General features: G+C 45.5%; 1 protein-coding gene across 1 annotated transcript; it reads right to left on the bottom strand.

The window, feature by feature from the left end:
- Nucleotides 1-469: 469 nt before the first annotated feature.
- Nmur2 (neuromedin U receptor 2) lies at nt 470-14100 on the bottom strand. The gene is given in 5 exon segments (XM_041663817.1): nt 470-508; nt 511-749; nt 2849-2974; nt 6002-6086; nt 13399-14100. Coding segments are annotated over 5 exon segments (1191 nt in total).
- Nucleotides 14101-15553: the final 1453 nt, after the last annotated feature.

Below are 15553 nucleotides of genomic sequence, written 5' to 3'. Positions count from 1 at the left end.
TGACAACAAGCTTGCAAAAGTCCTAACTATTGGAGGGGGATGTTTTTGTGAGCAGTTCTGAGCCAGTCACCGGCTCACCCCAGTAGCTCCTTATGAGTCCTGGGCTTTGGAGGTTGGGCTAACTGGGCTGTGCTGCTTAGCTCCTCTGCCTTGCTTCACCCTGTTAAACTCAACCATTATGATAGCGTCTTTAAGTAAGACTCACATGGGGCATCGCAATCACAGTTTTGAAAACTCGCAGTACAGAAAGATGAAGAGTCTAAATCAGCAAGGTCTGCACGGTGACCTAGAACGAAGTCCTGACTTTTACGTCAAAAAAGTCACGAGTGTGTGGGACCTAAGAGTCTTGTCTTCCTAATGCCACACAGGAGGCACAGGTGACAGGATGCCCCTCCTTGCTTGCTGGGGCTTAGAGGGGTGTCAGTCCGCAGAATCCAGGCCTTCTGACGTGGTCCTCTGACCACTCCCTTCATGGTACCTGTCCAACACAGGGGGCTGTGGAGAGGAGAGGTGTGAGTTGTGGATGGATGACTGACAGGGGAACTGGGGGCCTGTCTCCTCTGTCAACTCCACAAGGTGGCATTCTGTCAAGAAGATGATCTTCTGGGCCGGAGGTCCTGGTGCGAGATCCTGGGAACGGCACCACTTGCAGGAAGAAGAGACGACATTCCGGAAGGCCGCCCGGAAGCGTCTTGACAAGAGGTTATAGATAATGGGGTTGACGGCTGAGCTCAGGTAGAAGAAGACACCTGCAAATGACGGATTGAAGAAGACATGACAGCAAGGGAGGACAGAGTGGACATATTTAGAAAAGGCCTGGGAACCCTGGGATGGCCTCTCCTGGAAGCAGTTGGGTATACAGGGCATTCACTGAGAATATGAAAGGCTAAGAGAAGATCCACCTGGGCACTCGGGAATCGAACACAGAGCCATGAAAGAGCCATGGCGTTCCCAAGGAGCTGGATAGTGCCCCTAATAAGAGATGCTCAAGTATCAGAGAAAGGAGGTTTGTTTCTTCATTGGATTCTCAGTTAAAGCTATTATTTGAGGCCACAGTGGTGAAGCTGGGTAAATCAATCAGCACGTGGTCCCTGTTGAGATTCCTCATTCAATTGAAAACCTCTCATAGTGAGATCACCCCTCCTCTACCATGTCCCTTCCCTACCCACTCCTGCTTCCCTTGATAGCTCTTCCACTGAGTAATTATATATTACCATTTATTTTGTTCACCAGGAGGCTTGTATATTGCCATTTCTCTGCTTGTTATACTTTTCTGTGTATGTGTGTGCGCACATGCACATATGAGTAGCAGTACCCACAGAGGCCAAAAGAAGGTGTCTGACCCACTGGCACTGGAGTTACAGGCATGTAAGAAACCCATATGGGGGTTGGCAACCAAGGTAGGGTTCTCTGTAAGAGCGGCATGGGCTCTTAGCCACAGAGCCATTTCTCCATCTCCCATATGCCCACTCTTATTATCATAGCCTGGTCTGTTTCTCTAAGACAGCAATGGAGCTTAAGGGAGGTTAGCACCGCAGCCCTCCTTTGTTCTGTGCCCTTAGACAAACACTGGCACTTTAATTCTTTCTGGAAAATAGGGGCAGGATATTCTGGTGGAAGCTGTGTATTGTCAAACAGCATCGTCCAAGCAAGACACAGTCATGGCCATCCCCCTCTTGAACTGTCAACTGCCATCACCCATTGGAGACTACCCAAGAGTGTCCCCATTAACTTCCCATTACAGGGAAGGTTTGCCTGCCTTTCCTCAAAGATTTAGACAGTTAACAGCTGTTTGGGGAGAGGCTTATGAGGCTGTGCCCCTTCCAAGGGTTTATAGACAGTTATCCATTGCTGAGAGATATATTTTTCAACGATATAGCTGCCCATAAATTGCTCTCATTCCTGTTAGTAACCTCAGTGACTCATCGGTTTAACAAACTGTACTTGGATGGAACCCCTTCTTTGTGTCTATGGTCAGTGTCCTCTCTGGAACAGGAGACATGTCTGTTCATTTGGACATGGGTCAAATGCTTACTAGGGCATTCTGGGAACTTCAAAGCACATTGAAAGGCAGGGGATTTAGACTTTTTTCCCCCTCCAAGTACTTGGAAGAATGTAGCAGAGTCAGGAACCCCAGGCAAAGCTAGAAACAGGGATACACAATGCCATCTTTTAGGATCCTATATGACATCAAAAGTCAGGCTACAGCAGTTATTCAATTCTAACAGATGACTGTGGTCAGGAGTCACTCAGTGGAGGTGAATGACACCAGCTGTACCTTGATGTGGATAGTTGGTAAAGGGAGAGAATGTGTATTTGGGTAAAAATGTTCAGAGGCAGAAATGGTGGCTTTATCCACTATGGTCTTTCTCTCCCCTCCTTCTCTTCTTTCCTCCATCCTTCCTTCTAGCCTGAGCTGTTGTGTGTGTGCATCTAACCTTTACCCTCTGGCTATGTCCTTGACAGTCCACAGAATGAGCCAGTGACAACAGAAGCAGGTGGGCAGAAGTACCCAGAACCTAAGTGTAGTAGGTTGGAAAAAACCTTGAACTTGACATTCAATGGTCTGGACTTGAGCCCCATTTTTACTCGCCTTACAGCTTTGCACCTTTGGGAAAAGCATTTCTTTTCATGTGTTTTTTGCTGTCATATTGATGATAGTTATCACACTCACATGTGGAGTTGGGTTTTTTCCTCAAAACATTTTTAATCCCTGAATACAATCAGCTCCTGCTGTTCCCATAACAGAAGTCTGGGTCTCTGTGAGCTGCCTGTATGGTGACGCCTCAGGGCAGAGCCAAGGAAAAGCTACCGAACCCTTATGTCCCTGAGCCCACCAAGCCTTTACCTGATACCACATGGATGAGATTGAACACGGCAGCCAGGGACTCAGTCCACTCCTCCACAAAGCTGAAGAAGAGCCGGTCCACATGGAAAGGGGTCCAGCAGATAGCAAACACGAGAACCAAGACAACTGGAAAAGGAAGTGGGAGACAAGATGACGGAGTAGGCTAGGGAGGGATGTGATGCTAGTCCCCAGCAGCTTCCTTCTTTTATCAGGGTTCCCGGCCACCTTAGCTGAGTGCTGACTGCTACAGGCAGATGAGCTCCCAGAGAGAAAGAATAGTCAAACATAAGAATTAATCATATGGCTCTGGGATCAGTTTTCTATACAATTACCTACATTTTCTTTTAAAGTTTATATTTTTTACATGGTTTTTTGTTTTGGTTTTGAAGTTTCCAGAAATTCACATAATAAAATATCGCATTGTTACCTGTTATTTTTCCACTCCAATTCCTTCCATTCCATGACTTTCAATATGTCCCCATTTCAACTTGATGGGTTTGTTGAGAACCCACTAAGTCCAGCTATTGCTATTTGTGTGTTGTGTGCACACCACACACGTACGCATGCCACAACACACATGTGCAAGTTAGAGGGCAACTTCTTGAAATCAGCTCTTTCTTTCTACTGGGTCCTGGAGATCAATCTCAGGTTTGGCAGTAAGTGCCTTTGCCCTATGACCCATCTCACTGGCCCCAGGATTGATTGATTGATTGATTGATTGATTGATTGATTTTTTTTCTTAAAAAATATTTATTTTTACTTATGCATAGGTGTGTTGTCTTGCTTATCTCTTTGTGTACCAAATGTCTGCAGTGCCTATGGAGGACAAAATAGGACCTTATAGGAGGTTGTGAGCTGCCCAGTGTAGGTGCTGAGAACCAAACGTGAATCCCCTGCAAGAATATCAAAGGCTCTTAATCACCAAGACATCTCCTTAAGATTTCTTGTATGTTTCTCCTTAGAATATTTCAAATAGAACTGAGTATATTTCAAAGTTCCAAAACCTCTTGACTGTGGAAATCAAAGCATGCTCTCAGCATATGTTTAGAGACTTATTCATGATTAGATCAGGTTGTCTTAGGAACAACTCAACAATTAAATTCACAGTTTTTCAGCGAGTTCTTAGGGTTTGGATTCTAACAGCTGCCCAGAACCTCATGCCTCCAAGGCATGGTCCCCAGTGGATGGTGCTGTCTGGGCTGGGTGGGTGGAAACTTGAGGACTTTAGATGGAGCAGGCAGGCATCTGCTGGGCCTTGAAGGGAGACTGGGGGCTACTCCTTTCCTTTCTGTTTGCACACTGTGAGGTGAGCAGCTTTGCTTCACCTCATCACAGGCCCAAAGCTGAAGGGGCAAGTGTCTGGAAGCTCCAAAAGGACAGGATGGCAGCTATCCACTCCTGAGGAACCTCCCTCCCTCCCTCCCTTCCTCCCTCCCTCCCTCTCTCCCTCTCCTATAGCAGTGATATTCTGCCTCATAATAGGCCTAAAGTACTTGTCCCAAGATAAATTTTTCCTTTATTGTGTATGTCTCGTGTGTCTTTGTGTGTGTGTGCGCATGCGTGCATGAGAGAGAGAGAGAGACAGAGAGAGAGAGACAGAGAGAGAGACAGAGAGAGAGACAGAGAGAGAAACTTTAAGTGTCAACTCCTCAGAAGGCCAGCAACTTCTGGGTTTTGTTCACAGAGGGCACAGCCTCCATGCTCTGTGTGCACAGGCCCAAAGCTGAAGGGGCAAGTGTCTGGAAGCTCCAAAAGGACAGGATGGCAGCTATCCACTCCTGAGGAAGCTCCCTCCCTCCCTCCCTCCCTCCCTCCCTCCCTCCCTCTCTCCCTCTCCTATAGCAGTGATATTCTGCCTCATAATAGGCAGAATTTAGATGGTCATTTAAAAAGTTTATATTCCACACGCCTCCTCAGTGTCTCTCCTGGAAGACTGAGGTTGCTTTGATTAGTGTTTTTTATTTTCTTTTTTCCACTTGTGTGTGTGTATATGTGTGTATATATACACATATGTGCATGTATAGGTATGTGCATGTGTGTTCATTCATGTTTGAGTGTGTGTGTGTGTGTAGACCCAAGGTTGAGTGAGGAATCTTCCTCAATCACTCACTACCTTATTCACTGAGGCAGGATCTCACGGTGAAACCCTGAGTGCACTGATACTGTCAGTCTCCATAGCCAACTTGCTACGGACCCCTGTCTCTGCTGTCTTAAGAATGGAATTATACGAGGGTAGTCACTCCCAGCAGCACTTATGTGGGCTCTGGGGATCGGACCCCCAGTGCTCATGCTTACATGGCAAGGGTTTAACTTTTTTTTTTTTTAATTTTTCGAGACAGGGTTTCTCCGTAGCTTTTTTGGTTCCTGTCCTGGAACTAGCTCTTGTAGACCAGGCTGGCCTCAAACTCACAGAGATCCGCCTGCCTCTGCCTCCCGAGTGCTGGGATTAAAGGTGTGCGCCACCACCGCCCGGCAGGGTTTAACTTCTGATCCATCTCCCCAGCCCATGGGTTCACTGACTTGTCTAGCATCCCTTTGGGAGAGGCTGGTAAGTATCTGGATTTCTTAAAATATTTTGTCTCTTACAAGAATGTGTATTTTCCAATAAAAAGACTATTTTTACTGTTTTGTTTTTAAACAGGATGATGTTTTGATGCAAGGCTACACAATGTCCTAGGTGGAATAATTTACTCGGAAGAATTCATGGCTAGTTGTTCTTTATCTGGAATTAAAAAAATTCACCGAGTCTACATGGCCATTGGGAGGTCACAATCCCCTGAAGCGAGTTATAAAACACTGTGTGTGTAAGCATTTGCGAGTGCGTGCAGGATCCACCATGACCTGTACCACATGTCTGAAGAATGCTGGAACACAACCAGGTTTAGAACTCACCCCACTCATCTTACAGAGAGCAGTGTTCATGCTCGGCGTGCAAGCGTGATTTATTTCATAGCACTTGGAAGGCATCTTGGCAGCTGTAACCTAGCACAGGGTTTTGAACGCTTAAAGCCAAAGATGAAACAAAGCAGGCAAGTCAACGAACCTTCTGGAAACCAAGAAGAGCATCTTGGCCAGCACATCAGTGCCAAACACAAGTCTTTTGCTCTTATAAACAAAAAGTAAACAACCAATGAAAGAAAGCAAGCAGCTTACACAGCATCTTGGTGACTGATTTTCTGGAGGGTCTGTGAATGCTCACAGTCAGTTTGTCTGCCTCAAGGGATTCATCTCTCTTCAGCTGAAAGAGAAGTAGAGAGGTGGTTAGGGAGAGAAAACTTTGGAGGTATACCAAAAGCACTTAAAGAAATGTTTTTAAACTTTTAAATACTTCACTGGGAGCAGAATTCAGTCTAGGTCCTCTGGCTCAACTGGACAGGGCTATGGGCAAGATACAGAAAAACCAAGTTTTTAATAAGCAGTTGTATGCAGTCCTAGTTCTGTAGTGTGTTAATAAATATTATATAAACACACACACACACACACACACACACACACACACACACGGCCAAGATGGTTAATCCTGAAGCGGACAATAGCAATAAAACACTAGCTAGGCCCTTCCTGTCACTGAATTTCTTTCATTTTTGTTAGACACATCATTAGAGTCAAGACTCTTTTCCACGTGATAGGAGATTTCAGAGAACAAAATACTATGATCTTGTGACTGTTATGCTATCTGTTGTGTGTCTCAGTTAGAAACACCATGACTAAGGCAATCCTCATAATTAAAGACTTATAAAAGCAAGCATTTAATTGGGGGCTTGCTTACAGTTTCAGTCCATGATCATCATGGTGGGAAATATAGCGGCAAGCAGGAAGGCAGAGTGCTGGAGTAGTAGCTGAGAGCTTTGCGTCCTGATCCAAAGGCAGTAGGCAAAGAGAAAGAGAGACACTGGGCCTGGGGTGGGCATTTGAAACCTCAAAAGTCACACCTCCCAATCCTTCCAAACAGTTCATTGACTGGGGGCTAGGCATGCAAATATATAGGCATATGGGGGACATTCTCATTCAAACCACTCTGTTGTGCGGCTCTCAGCATCGTGAACGTGCTCACGAGCCATGTGGATCTTCTAAGGGTTGATGCAACCCTTTCCCCACTGTCCACATTGGTATCTCACAAGTGCCCCTCAGTTGAAAGGGAGCCACATTTCTTTGAATAATACATTCCCAGCCCTTTTCAGCAGATTCCCTGACACTGTCCTGACAGGCATAATTTAGGACATGCTGATTGTCCAATTCTACTGATAAAACTGCATATCCTTCAGAATTTTAAACACTGACATATATTTATCCTAATTGGATTATAGTGTGATCCTTGTACTAATGTAAGTTTGGAATGTCAGCATGACCTGACAGGCCATCTTTACTAGCCTATTTCAGGCTCACCTACTCCTGAAGATGCAGCAGCTCTAGCCTATTGTTCTCTTATTCCTCCAAGGTCCACAAGCACCAGAGAGCTGTGCTGTCCATCTGGTGGTGGAATCTCTCTCTGTTAGATCTGCTTTCTGTCTGTGGGGATGTTGTGCCAGAAGACAGAAACTCTGATGACCTGAGACCAGTCCACACCTAGAAGTCCAGAGTCTGTTAATTCTCTGGCATTCCCCTCTTATTCTCTCACCAGCAGCACCCCACGTCTCTCTTAGGCTGTTTATTCCTTCTTCATGCTCACTTAATACTTTGGTTGGCGTTTTACTCACGTTTCCCATTGCTATAACAAAATACCTAACCAAAAAAAAAAAAACAGCTTATGGGAAAAAGGGTTAGTTGTTAGTTTGACACACAGTTTGAGGGGAGTCCTTTAGGGAGAGGGAGAAGAGGTCAGAGAGGCAGGGGCATGAAGCAGATGGTCACATTGCATCCCAGTCAGGAAACAGGGAGACCAGTACTGTGCTGGATTCTTTTTCTCTTACATCCCCTTTGCATTCAGTCTGGGACCCCAGCATATGGGCTGCTGCTACCATCATTCAGGGTGGGTATTCCTCCCTTAGTTACACCTCTCTGGAAATGTCCTCAGAAAAATGCCCAGAGGTGTGTCTCCTAGGTGATTTCAAATCCAATCAAGATGACAGGGAAGATTAATCTGAGTTAGTCCCAACTCCAGTTCCTGGTCCTGTCACCAAATAACCTAACAGATCAGACTGTCCCATTCTCTAGTCCCAATTGTTGGATAACTGGGGTTGGGTTTCACATATTTGCTTCTGTCCTCCTGGGAACGGAAGGAACCCCTTCTTCACTGCTTCTGAGGTAGGAATTACAGTGGTCTCTTGTGTGGCACCGTGAGAAAAGTACTCACAGTGCTTCTGTGTGCAGGCTTTAAGGTCCCTAGAAACCAGAAAGGAGGCTGGGTATGTGACAGCCTCGTGTATTTTCCTGAACAAACTTTCACTGAGAGCTATGTCTGTTTGTGGAATTCAGGTCTAAGCTAAGCCTCCCTTCATGTGCCAACAGTCAAGCTGAGAGTCCTTCTCTGGTGGTGACATGGGTCCTGATGGATCAACTGAGATCATCCAGTGGAAGGAAAATTGCATTGTTCTACACATTCTCAGGCTCCATTAGAATCAACCCACTGAGTTGTATGGAGACATTTTTAAGTGCAAGGTAAATGAAAAATGAGTGGAATTGTGTGTGACCATGAACTGTGAGCTTTCTGGGATGCAAGTTATCATGAGAAAGTCTTCTCAAGGACAGCTTGGAAGAATGGCCCATTAAAAGTTCACCTCGATAGCTCCCCAAATCCATATCCTATGACTCTACAGTAATGCATGCTCCTTAAAATCAAGCGGTCCTCAGAAACACATGGATCCTAGGCACCTACCTGTGTGGTAACTTAGTCTGCCTCTCTTTTGGACTTAACAGTGCTCTCTACATAAAATCTATATTTTTAGAAAGTGAGGTGTTAAAAGTCGTTTGAGATTTGACCTTTTAGGGTCACCTGGAACCTGAGAAGAACTGAGGGAATCCTGCACTGGTGTAGAAATCAATGGGGATTGCATGAAGATGCTAAATTGTTCCTAATATGGTAAGAATGCCAGAGCAAGGCATGAGGTACTCAACAAGTGGTAAACTATTGCTCTTCTGCTGGTTGTCATTATTGTTCCACATCTCAAAAGACATGATATGGATTGAAATACCCAAGAACAGCTATTTGCCTTTATGAATCTCCTTATGGGGATTACTGAGTCTCTTCTGGGAAAAATGTCCATCTTCTAACTCAGTTGTGTTGTGTCTGACAGATGTTAGCCTTCACCTCAGCCATCAACCTGGCAAAACCTGGAGTCACCTAGGAAGGGGGAATAAATACAGACATTCCACAACCAGACATTATGCAGCGAGAAAGGGAGAGACCTTGGAACATGCAGCTCTAAATGGGATGTCACTATCAAATCTTTCCCCTCAACATTCAGCACACACTGTGGAAGAGGAGGCAAAAATGAGGGATGGAAGACACCAGAATAAGACCCTCTGAATCAGCTGAGCAAAGCTCATGTGAACTCAAACCCTGAAGCAACAAGCATAGGGCCTACCTGGAGTTGTACCAGGTCGTATGTGTGTGTGTGTGTGTGTGTGTGTGTGTGTGTGTAGCTTTCATTTTAGTTTTGTGTGGGACTCCCAAGTATGTGAACAATTGGTCTCTGATTTTTGTGCCTTCTCTTGGGCTTTCCTCCTTCTGTTAGTTTGCCTTGTCCAACTTCAATGTGGTGGTTTTTGCTTATCTTATTATATTTTTTCTTGTTTTGTTATTATCTTTTATAAGCCTGTTCTTTTCTAATGAGAGACAGAAAGGGAGTGGATTGGGATGGGCGGGGAGGTGGAGAGGAGCTGGAAGGAATAAAGGGAGGGGAAACTGTAATCAAGATATATTGTACGAGAAAAGAACCTATTTTTCAATAAATGGGAAATAATAAACTATTTTAATTCTGGTCCTAAAATTGTGGCCAATGTAAGAGAGAGTTGTTGGTTGTTGCATAATTATTTTCAACAAATAGTATATTGAAAGGTTGGTTACTTCATGGCTGAATTTCATAGCTCCCAGAGGAAGTCTGTACTCCCGCAAAACGTTTCTTTAAATCAAACACAAACAATCATTCCAGATAATTCTTTTTATGACTAGCCTCCTGGCCATTGTAGTTTGTACCCAAAGAAAACCACTTATCAATTACCTCTCACCTTGAAGTATCTTCAGGTTATAATGTTACAACCAGTCAACTTAAGGAAGAGATGGACTGAATATATGTATAGTGAAGTGTCCATCAGGGTTCACAATGTCTGACACACAGAGTCTAAGACATTTGTCCAGTTAATGTTAAATGATGCTTTCATATTAAATACTTGCATTTCACTTCAGGTGCTCTGCATGATACTCAGTCATCAACGGTGTGAACTCTGCCATCAGACTCAGGGGAGTGACAAGGAGGGATGAGACACTGTCGTCACTCTATGGGATGATCCAAGGCTCAGAACCTTAGAAACTTGCCCATCTGACGCCTCCAGCTATGGAAGCACCAAGGTGAGATTCATGGGGCTGATTGTCTTTCAGGTTATTGTCTTGATGAGCTGTTCATGGTGATTGTGGTATGTGTGTGTGTGGTGTGTGATGTGTGTGTGGTGTATGTGTTTGTGCACTTGAGTATATATGTGTGTGTATGTGAGTATAGGTGTAGATACACAATGTCCTGATCTATACTTAGTTGTCTGTCTTTCAACTTCTCTATCAGCTCATTTGTCTGCCCATCCATCCATCCATCCATCCATCCATCACTATCTTGCTTCTTTGCAGTCTATCAGGCATAGTTGACGTTTATGTAATTCACACATGTCCCCTCATCAACACAAAAGTCATGTGTGAGAGAGACAGGAATTAGGCTAGATGTTGCCAGTACTTCCTCCTAGATGACTGGGAAGCTACTCATGGATCACGCACTTTCTGTCTCTATGATGTTCTGAGCCTGAAGAGCATCTCTGTGGAAATGCATGTACTGGAATGAGGTAGCATCAGTGAATGTTCAGCCTTAGCCTTGAACACACACAGGGCTTCATTTGTCCTGTGCTTTCATTGGTATTGTCTTGGCTGCTTCCTGAAGACAGTGGCAACCAGACTCAGTCACACCTTTAGACTTCTCAGCAGAGTCAATAACTCAAATAGCATTACAACTTGGATGTCTTTAAATCTTGAAAATTCAAAGGCTCTTTGAGGCAACATTTTTAAGTCTTTTGCCTTAAATGTAGAGAAGATAAAGCTCAGTTATGAGGGAAGTAATTCAGCCTCGTTTCCTGAGTGAACTTAGTCTGGGTTGGGAGAAATGAGTACACTTAAAGGGTCCACATGGGATTGTAAATTGTAATGAAGGAAGTTACTGGAAATAATGACATCTACAACAGAGGTAGGACAGTTCAGGAGTCTAGGAGAGCTCCCCTAAGGAAGTGCACTTGACGCATGACACTTGAAGCATGGCTGAAAGGGTGGACAAGAGTCAAAAAGGCCAAGAAAGTGTGGTGATGGGTAGCAGGAACCTTCCAACAAAAGGGTTCCAGAGGTTGTGACACCTGACCAGTGTTAACTGAGGTTTCTGACAGGGTACAGACCACTGTCCTACAGCAGAACAGAACTTGCTTCTGCCGGCCACTGACATAGGGCTGTTTAAATTCTTGGAACGACAAATCAGACATTGTCCTTTCTTGGCATCCTCTGGTCCTCTCACTCTTACTTCATCTTTTCTGGCACAGGATGTCATCAATTACATTACTCACACAAAGCAGGGTGGCTATTCTCTGAGCTGCCCCAGTTTGGGACACAGACACTGTGGATTCATGAGACTGGAACACAATGAAACTTGGGCAAAAATCTATGTTTGCTGTTCAACTTAGGCATGTCCCCCAAACTCACATGAGACAAATGATTGTTTAGCACTGAACACGATGCTATTGTTACAAAAGGAGAGAAGGTTTTAGGGAATTGTGATATTTAGAAATGTATGAAAGTCTTTTCCTCTGGGTTAGATACACAGGACATTCTGGAACGGTGGCCTAAGCTGGTCTAGCGTGACATAGATCTTGGGGGAATACTCTCTGCTTAGATTCATTCTGGTGCCTGCATGCCTATGACACTGAAATTAAGCTCCTCCTACTCAAGCATGGCCATTCATTTTGGGACAGTCGGTATTCAAAGAAGATCCTTTCTTTCTTGATAAACACCTTTCTCAGAGATGGGCTGGAGTGGGACCCTGCATCTGGAGTTACAGTGCCAGAGGATGGGATGGGATGTGTGTTTGTGTTTAATTCTTTCATTTATAGCTCATGTCTATCCCATAATCTCTTTGCCTTTTTAAAAAAGAGCCACAGACTGTTAGAGGCAGAAGAAGTCTTAGAAAATGATGTGATGTGACCTTTCCATTCTCCAAATGGGAAAGCAATCCCAGGAGAATTATGTGCAGCCTGCCTAAAGGCACACATCAGCCGAGCACCTGAGAATCTAAATAACACCATAACTGTTTACTGCGTGAGCCACTTCCTTAAATGAATAGAAAACTATCGTTGTGAGGACTCACATCTAGGAATATGGGTACAGAACACAGTAGGAAGAATATAGATTCACTCCCACATGCATCATAAACAAATTCTCTCATCTAATTTGAAGCCAGAGAAAAGGGAAAAATGTTTGTGTCCACAAGCTCGGAAAATGAACCTCTAAATGTAAGATATAGGGAAAACCGAGTGATTTTCCCGGAAACCCACATGTGTCTTAATCACGCCTTATATTGCTCTAACTTAGAAGTTCTGTTTACTTTTCCATCCTTCAATCCCTACCTGCTATAAAATTGGTTTCAAGGTGTGTGTATATATATATACATATATATGTACAATGTATATGAAATATAAACCATATTTATATTTAGCTTGATATTTCAATCAAAGGGCAGTGCGCCACAAGGAAATACTGACCTTCACAGCTGTCTGTTTGTCTCAGACTGCTAAGCAGGGAGCACTCCCAATACCCTCAGCACAAGCTGGTACAGTGAAAAACTTCAAAATAAAGTAAAGGGGCAGCGATGAGGTAGCAGACGCGGAAGGGTCCCCCTAGAATGTGACCCTCTGACCCTAGGCCACTTCCTGTGCACAGTCCAAGTGAGGCTTCTCCTCAAGACCCTGGAGGCAGATTCTCCCATGAGTGATAGCTCTATTGATATCCCTAGGAAGTTCTAGCACTTTCTTAGAAACACAGGTGAACAAGCCTAGAGAGGATGATGGATACCAGGTAAAGAAAGTCAAAGAGTTGTGGTTTTGCTGTTTCATTCGTGGCAATTTCCCCCTGTACAAAGGGAGACCAAACTGAGATTTTACTTGTGAGATACATGCTGAGTCCACGTGTGAAGGTTACACATGAAGCTATTTTACATACTTACAAACTTTTGCTTCTTAATTCCCCACTTAAAGTCATCCTCCATGCCCCCCTCTGATTTTATGTCTTTCCTCCATGCTAAGTCTTTCTTTGAACTCAAAATGGGTGAAAACAGGAGGGATGCTGCCCCAAACCAGTCACCTTGGATACTCACTCTGAGCCCCATGAGGTAGTAGAGGATGCTGATGAGGGTCATCGGGAGGACGTAGAAGAGGAATGAGGTGGCTTGGATGATGAAGTTGTATACCCACATGGGCTTGGTGACTGTGCAGGTGGCAGAGCCGGGCACGGAGGACCCGTTGGGAAAGTACTGGAACTTGATGCCATGGATGCTGGTGTTGGGCAAAGAAAAGATCACCGAGAAGCCCCAGACGAGGCTGAGGATCCTGAGGGCCCGCCGCCTCGTGCTCTCCAGCTTGGCTCGGAATGGGTGGACGATGGCCACGTAGCGTTCTATGCTAACTGTGGTGACGCTAAGAATGGAGGCAAAGCACACAGTCTCGAAGAGGGCGGTCTTGAAGTAGCAGCCCACCGGCCCGAACAGGAAGGGGTAATTGTGCCACATCTCATAGACCTCCAGAGGCATCCCAAATAGCAGGACCAGCAGGTCTGAGATGGCCAGGCTGAAGAGGTAGTAGTTAGTGGGTGTCTTCAAGGTCTGATGTCGGAGGATCACCAGGCACACCAGAAGATTGCCCATCACCCCTACCACGAAGATCAGCGCATAGGCCACAGACACCGGGAGGGAGAGGTGGCTGCGTCGGGGTCCACAGACGTGAGCCAGGTACTCCTCTGTACTGTTCAGGTACCGAAGGAGAGGATCGTAGATCCAGGAAGCATTTTCAAGTTTTCCCATCGCTGAGGTTAAAATTCAAGGCTACAGGTGTCCCCTGATCTGAGGCTCCGTCCCAAGCTGAGCCAGAGCGGGGACAACCCTGAAAGCAGAGGCTTCTGAAGAAGACCCGGTGAGAGTAAGAAGAGCATCAGCCTCCAGAGCGCTCCTCTTACACAGCTAATTCCTTCTGAGGACCACACAAGCCCCGCCCCCGGCAGGCTGCAGGCCAATGAGTGTGTTAAGCTGCACCGTGGGAGAGCCAGGCAGGTTGGCGTGAGGCTTTGTGTGTGGGAGTCTGAGAGGAGGGACCTCCCTGTGGCTTGGAAGCAGCCAGAGAATCAGCTCACACAGAATGAGCTGGGGCCACCGGAGGAGCAAATACTCCCAGCAGGGCCAGTCTCAGAGTTGTGGGACTCTGGGAAGAAACCCAGGAAGGCCTGAGGAACCTGACAGCTAAGCCAGGGTCTCCATCTCTCTCTGAACTCTGGATGTCATATCAAAGAGTGAAAGACCAATCGATTTCTCAGATATTACTCCTTCGAATAACCATCTGGGAAAAGCCTGAGATGTGGTTTGTAGGATCACAGTGACTGAAAATCAGCTTTTAGGTTTTGTCCTTTCTTAAAAGTCTCTCCCAACAGTTCAGAAAGCAAGTGGGTTTCAGGACCAGGTCATTAGAAATTAGGAAAATAGAACTATCAGATTCCTCACCCCCTCTCCTCTTTCCTGTTTGCCCTTCCTTCTCTCTCCCTCTGTCTCTCTCTCTCTGTCTCTGTCTCTCTCTCTCCTCACCCCCTCTGTCTCTCTCTGTCTCTCTCTGTCCCTCTATCTATCTCTCTCTCCTCTCTCTCCCCTCTCCTCTCTCCCCGCACCCCCCTCTGTCTCTTTCTCTCCTGTGGTACTCATCTTGTTTTGTTCAGCAAACCCTTTCCTGGTTTGCTACATGCCCCATGCTCTCCCAGCTTTGTGGAAACACAAGAGTGTTAGGCACTCTTCTTACTGTTTTTCACAGAATGCCGGGCCGGAAGGACTTACAGAGATGGGGAGATGGCTCCAGACTGAAGATGCTTTCACCAAGTCTGATGACCAGAGCTCAATCCGTGGGACTCACAAGGCGGGAAAAAAACAAATTCTCACAAGTTATCCTCCAACACACACACACACACACACACACACACACACACACACTACACCACACCACACAAGCAAATTAATAAATGTAACATTTAAAAAGCAAAAAAGGAAGGACTTAGCTTCATTCACAGTTTAAGAAAGTCTACAACAGTGTGCCGTGGTGGGGAAGGCATGGCCATAGGAACGTGAAGCAGCTGGTCCATCGAAACCACATGTAACCACAGTCAGAAAGGGTCCCTTACAGACACGGCCAGAGATGGGTCTCCTGGTTAATTCTGAACTCAACCAAGTTGACAGTGGAGATGAACCCCCACAGTCAGTGAGCATCTCTGCTCCCTAG

Source organism: Microtus oregoni, unplaced genomic scaffold, assembly GCF_018167655.1.
Source record: "Microtus oregoni isolate MIOR12 unplaced genomic scaffold, Mior012 000015F_ref0000493, whole genome shotgun sequence".
Lineage (NCBI taxonomy): Eukaryota > Metazoa > Chordata > Mammalia > Rodentia > Cricetidae > Microtus > Microtus oregoni.
Note: the sequence above shows the minus strand (reverse complement) of the source record. Positions and strands in the feature narration are given on the sequence as shown.